We start from the raw sequence: 5626 nt of genomic DNA, 5'->3' as shown, positions 1-5626 counted from the left end.
TAAATCCAGTTTTTTCCCAATACAGATAGTCCCCCCACTTTCCATTTATTTATCAATTAAATATTTGGGAAGTGGTTCTTCATTAAAAAGAGAATTTTTGCCATAATCAATGCTATGACAATACTGACGCTTCAGTTGTCTTTTCTATTTAATGCACTGCACACGTGTCACTTTCCTATTAGCTCTGCAATTTTTCAGCCTTTTTTCAAGGCTTCTTCAACTCCACTATTCACGAAGTGATAGTTGCCTTTATTATAGGTTTTCCATCATTACACTTCTTGGCCTTTGACGGTTGCTATTATATACAAATTTAACCCTTTTTTCCTTGTCTTCTTCTTCATAAACCTTTATCAAGTACTTTACTCTTTACTTCTATTCACTTCTTCCTTAGTTCACCTCTTTCTACCATGTCATCTTCAAACCCTAACCCTAGAAAAGTTTCAATTCTTGACAATTTTTCCAATGCCTCTGTTAGACATAGAAGGGGTAGAGGAGACAGACTTCGTAGCCTAGGGTCTGTTTGTGGTAGTAGTTCTGGTTCCATTACAACTTCTTCTAGTTCTGGCCTTGTTACCAGAGGTACTTTTAGTCGAAAATCCTCTTCTAAAGGCAAAGAACCTTCTGAGCCTCTTCAAGAACCTTTAGTTGAGGAAATAGTTCCAAATGACCTATCTTTTGAGCATGATAGAGAATCTCTTCGTGAACAAGTTACTAATTTAGATAGAGCTGACACCTATCCCTCTCTAATTACTGAACCTTTGATTTCCATTATTCGAAAAGATTGCCATTAGAGAAGTGATCTTCGTATAGTAATCCCTAATCCAAACCAGAGAATATCTTCTTATAGGATTGGATTTTCTTTTGTTTATACTTATCCCTTCACTTTGGGATTTATTCCTGCTATCGACTCAGTTATACTTGATTTTTGTCATTTTTTAAAATTTGTTTGGGAAAAATTGGCCCCCTCGTATGGAGAGCAGTGACTTGTTTAAGATATTTATCTGTCAAAGCTGATGTTGACTTTACCTTTCCCCTTCTTATTCATCTTTACCACCCCAAGCTATTCTGCAATGGTGTTTTTACCTTAACTACAAGAAGTAAAAGGGTCTTGGTAAGCCCTGAAGATGATAAAGATCGTGGCTGGTACATCCGTTATGTTGCGGTACACACAGTTGGTTTGGTGGGTGAAACAAATATTCCCTTTCCTAAAAAATGAAACCTTGCACGTAGGTCTTTCTTCCTTACCGTACCTATTTTAAAGAATTTTAACTCCTTCTCTAATTTCATTCTTTTTTGCTTTTTTGTAGCAACCATGGGAGACGTGGAACCCGTTCCTAATTTCCGTGGTTGGGTAGATGCAATTTTGAAAGCCGTGCCTATGGAGGCACGAACCTGGAAGTCCATTTCCAATCTACATGGTTGGAAAGTGAAAACTCACGGTATGCATCTCTTATGCTTTTTCGTATGTTAAATTTTTTCTCCTCTTTTGTTTTTTTGTTAACTTTTTACCCTTCTTTTTGTCAGGATTTGCTATTCGAGGAATGACAGCTGAAGTGGCTATCGCCCTTCGAGCCTCTTCTGGAACTCCCCTCTATTTGGAAAGAACTCAGGCTACGCTGTCAAAGAGAAAAAATGTTGAAGAAGATTCCGAGGAAGATGAAGATGAAGACAGTTCTTTGGTGTCTAGGCCAAGAGCTAGGAGACACATCATTTATGAAGATGAGGCCGAAGTTTCTCCTGCCCGTGCTTCTCTTAACGAACCTGTTCACCTTGTTTTTGATGACGAGACCGTCCCCCAAGACACTAATGAATCCATTCAACGTCTTTCATTAGTGGTTTCGAAAGTGGTGAGCTAGGTCCGGTTTTGGATGAACCTCCTCTTTCTTCCTCTGTTCCCGTTCCTTCTATTCCTCCTTTAGCTACAAGTGCCTCTTTGCCCACTTTATCTGCTCTTGCTCCCTTACCTGTTTCTACTGCCCCAGCTTCGACTCCTGTTATTTTTACTTCTTCTTTCGCTCCTCCTTCCATAGCTACCCCTTCCTCTGTTCAACATACAGAGGAGGGCTCCACTAGCAGAAGTTTGGCTATGAGGAGCGTGACACTCGAAGTTCCTGCTAATAACAGTCTCCTAAGGAAATCTGGTAGAGCAGATGTCTGGCTCGAGCCTTTAATTGGAGATATTGAAAAGAAGAAAATGAACAGCCACAGTTGCTTAACTTTGATGAATGACATAGTTCATTCTACTTTAAAGGTATTTTTCCTTTATTTACTTACAAGTTTTTTTTACTTCTAGATTCTTACTTTCATTTTACCATTGTAGGCTAACTTTATTGGCACAGAATTGATGGGAAGAATTTCCCTTCTAGAAAAGAAGGCCCGTGAGTCTGAAAAATCTATCCTCGAGGCTGAGAGAATAGCTAAAGGAGCCCAGCTAGAAGCAGCTAATTGGAAGGAGCAGTTTGAAAATACTCAAGGAACTATAGAAGAATTGCAAGAGAGTAGAGATCACCTGGAGCAGCAGAAGCGAGCACTGACCTCTGAATTAGCAGTTGCCAAGGCTTCTTCAAGCCAATTTGAGAAGGATAAGGAGCGCCTTGAGTGTTCCTTTTCAGAACAGTTGTCAATGTTAAGTGAAGAGATCAGAGAACTTAGCGCACTTCTGAGCAAAAAAAAAAAAGAATATGTAGGAGAATTGGTACAAAGCTTGACTCAAGCTCAAGCTGATTTAAGAACCTCTTCTGATAAAGTACGTGCTTTAGAGAGTTCTCATGCCTCCCTTCGTGTTTCTGTTGATTCAACCTTAGCTGAAAACGAAGAGCTAAAGAAGGAGCTTGCTGTGTGGGAGAAAGATTATGAAACTCTCGAAGATAAGTTAGACTTGGAAGTGAGTTGGGCTTTTCTGAACTCTCGTCGTGATGCTTTAACTGAGGCCAGTCAAGAAAACTTTGATTTGGAATCAGAATTGGCAAAAGTTTTAGACGCTATTGAAAAGACTCAACAACCACTTGACTTTCCTTCTCCGGCGATTGAGACTCCCGTGGCTGAAAAACCTGCAAATGAAGAAGCTACGACTGAAGCTCTAGAAGTTGAAAACGTTGCAGCTCAAGTTCCCGAGGGTGAAACTTTCATGACTCAGTCAACAGAAGCTGAAGCTTCTGTGACTCTTGCTGCCCTCGCTGATCCTATCACTTCAAGTCAAGCTGACACCGCACATGTTGCTTCTTCAGAAGTTGATACCATGCCTATGGTTGTTCCTGAAAACGAAGCTAATATCACAACTTCTGATGTTACAGCACCTCAATGACCAGTTTATGTTTCTGAACTTGTCTTTATATTTTTCTTTTTTGAATGGTGGTTTATCCCTTGGTTAGTTTTTAAGGGATTTTTGGAAAAAGTCCTCAGTTATCATGATGGGGTACTTGTATAAACATTTTGTTGACTAAGTTTCTACTTAGTCTTTTTAATTATATTGAGAAGTTTTTCCAGTACTTCTATATGTTCTATTCTTGCCTTTTTCATTTCTTTAGGACTTAAAGAATAGTTTAACATTTTTATCCTCTGAAAATGCTTTATGATTATTCTCATGACTTATTAACATGAGGTTTATAAAAGAGAACCCTTTTATATTTATCGACACTTAATGAAGAAGACGTCTCAACTTCATAATGGTGTTATGACACTTGATGTAGAGTTGATGGGACATCATCCATGTCATGGATCCATGGTCTTCCAATGATCATATTATAAGCCATTTCCATATCTACTACCTGAAATTTGGTTTCTTTAACAACACCTTCAGCAAAAATTGTTAGAATTACCTCTCCTTTTGTTACCACACTTGAATTGTTAAACCCGGACAGGGTATGCGCCTTCGGTATAATTTTGTCTTCAGCTTGCATCTCACGCAATACCCTTAGTAGTATAATATTTACGGAACTTCCTGGATCAATCAAAACTCGTTTTACATTAGTGTCATGTACAAGTAAATATTACCAGTGCGTCGTTGTGGGGGGGTCAACACTCCTTCTGTATCTACATCATCGAAAGAGATACTTTCGTCTTCTAAAACCTACCGTACCCGTTTCCCGTGTGTAATTGTTACTTTAGAAACCTTGTTTGAAGTCGTATATGTTACACCATAAATATCTTCTCCCCCACTTATAACATTAACGATTCTCTTGGGTGATGGGGGCTTTGGTGGCTCTTGCCTATTTTTCATATAGGCTTGCTTACCTTTCTCACTAAATAACTCAGTGAGATACCCTTGTTTCAATAGATGGTCCACTTCACTTTGTAAGAATCTATATTATGAAGTTTTATGCCCGTGATCATTGTGGAATTCGCACCAATGGTCTGGATTGCGCCTGTTTGGATTTGACCGCATCTCCTTTGGCCACCGTACCTTATCTCTTATACTCCTTAAAACAGCCACGAGCTCGGAAGTACTTACGTTGAAATTATAACCACTGAATCTTGCCTTTAAATTTCTTTCGTCATCACGGGACTCTTGAGTGTTTCGATCAGTTCTGAACCTTGATGAAGAACTAGATTCCCTGTTCCTCGATCTTTGATCAAATCGTTGATTATTCTGCTTCGACCGTGAGTTTTTTCCTGCAGGTCCCATATATAGATCGTACCTGTTTTTACCTGATCTTTTTTCGGTTTCTGACCTCCTGGAATTGCTCCTTTCTTCATGATGAAACCGAGGTACGGTATCTTCCTCAATTCGCAACTTCGTACTGTACCTATTATAAACGTCATTCCACGTGGTTGCAGGGTACTCTCGAAGGCTTTCTTTAAGTCTTCTCGTGGATTCTGAACTTTTGTCATTTAAGTTGCTTGCAAAAGCTATTGCAGCCCAATTATCAGGTACACGGGGTAAAGCCATCCTTTCACGTTGGAATCTATCAACAAAATCTCTGAGCAACTCTGAGTCCCCTTGTTTGATTTTGAAAATATCCTCCATTCTTTTCTCAACCTTTTGAGCTCCCGAGTGTGCTTTAATAAAAGAATCTGCAAGCTCAGCAAAAGAGTTTATAGAATTTTCAGGTAAAAGAGAATACCATGTTAATGCACCCTTGGTGAATGTTTCTCCAAATTTCTTGACCAATACTGATTCAATTTCTTGCTTGGTCAAGTCGCTGCCTTTTACGCCTGTAGTGAATGCAGTTACGTGATCACGTGGGTCTGTTATGCCGTCGTACTTTGGGATGTCAGGCATTTTGAACTTTTTAGGGATTGGAAGGGGAGCAGCACTTCGTTTCCAAGGTTGTTGCGAATATTTATCCATATCCACTCCTTTGATTACAGGGGGAACTCTAGGGATTTGCTCGATGCGCTCATTTTGTTCCTTAAGTTGTTTCTGCAAGGTTAGTACTAAATTTTGCAAATGAGAATTATTTGAATTACCTGGTTCTCCCTCCTGTGGTTCACTGGGGGTTCCTCCATTTTCAGAATTAACAAGCCCAGAACGAGGATTCTCCAACGTATTATTATTAGGCGTAGGTGTGAGTGGTGCAACAGGTAATCGACTAACTAGAGCCTGAAGAGCTTTGCTAACCCGTGCATCAATTACTTTTTGTAAAGCTTCATCTACCCCTTCAAAATGTTCAGATTGCTCCTGTTC

The 5626-nt window shown here is 39.5% G+C and overlaps 1 protein-coding gene across 1 annotated transcript; it reads left to right on the top strand.

Annotated features, from left to right (window-relative positions):
- Positions 1 to 1124: 1124 nt before the first annotated feature.
- Positions 1125 to 3304, top strand: LOC138882285 (uncharacterized). Its single transcript, XM_070162821.1, has 5 exons — positions 1125 to 1143; positions 1308 to 1439; positions 1525 to 1743; positions 1857 to 2251; positions 2321 to 3304. The coding sequence occupies exons 1-5, from the start codon at positions 1125 to 1127 to the stop codon at positions 3302 to 3304; spliced, it is 1749 nt and encodes a 582-aa protein (XP_070018922.1).
- The last annotated feature ends 2322 nt before the right edge of the window (positions 3305 to 5626 follow it).

This window comes from Nicotiana sylvestris, chromosome 2, assembly GCF_000393655.2.
Source record: "Nicotiana sylvestris chromosome 2, ASM39365v2, whole genome shotgun sequence".
NCBI classification, from domain to species: domain Eukaryota; kingdom Viridiplantae; phylum Streptophyta; class Magnoliopsida; order Solanales; family Solanaceae; genus Nicotiana; species Nicotiana sylvestris.
This window is presented reverse-complemented; position numbering and strand designations above follow the sequence as displayed.

Excerpts from the sequence above, each read along its gene's own strand:
- LOC138882285 (XM_070162821.1), top strand. Across the intron at positions 1,744-1,856 it reads GGCCGAAGTTTCTCCTGCCC|GTCCGGTTTTGGATGAACCT; the intron begins GTGCTTCTCTTA and ends GTGGTGAGCTAG. Across the intron at positions 2,252-2,320 it reads TAGTTCATTCTACTTTAAAG|GCTAACTTTATTGGCACAGA; the intron begins GTATTTTTCCTT and ends TTACCATTGTAG.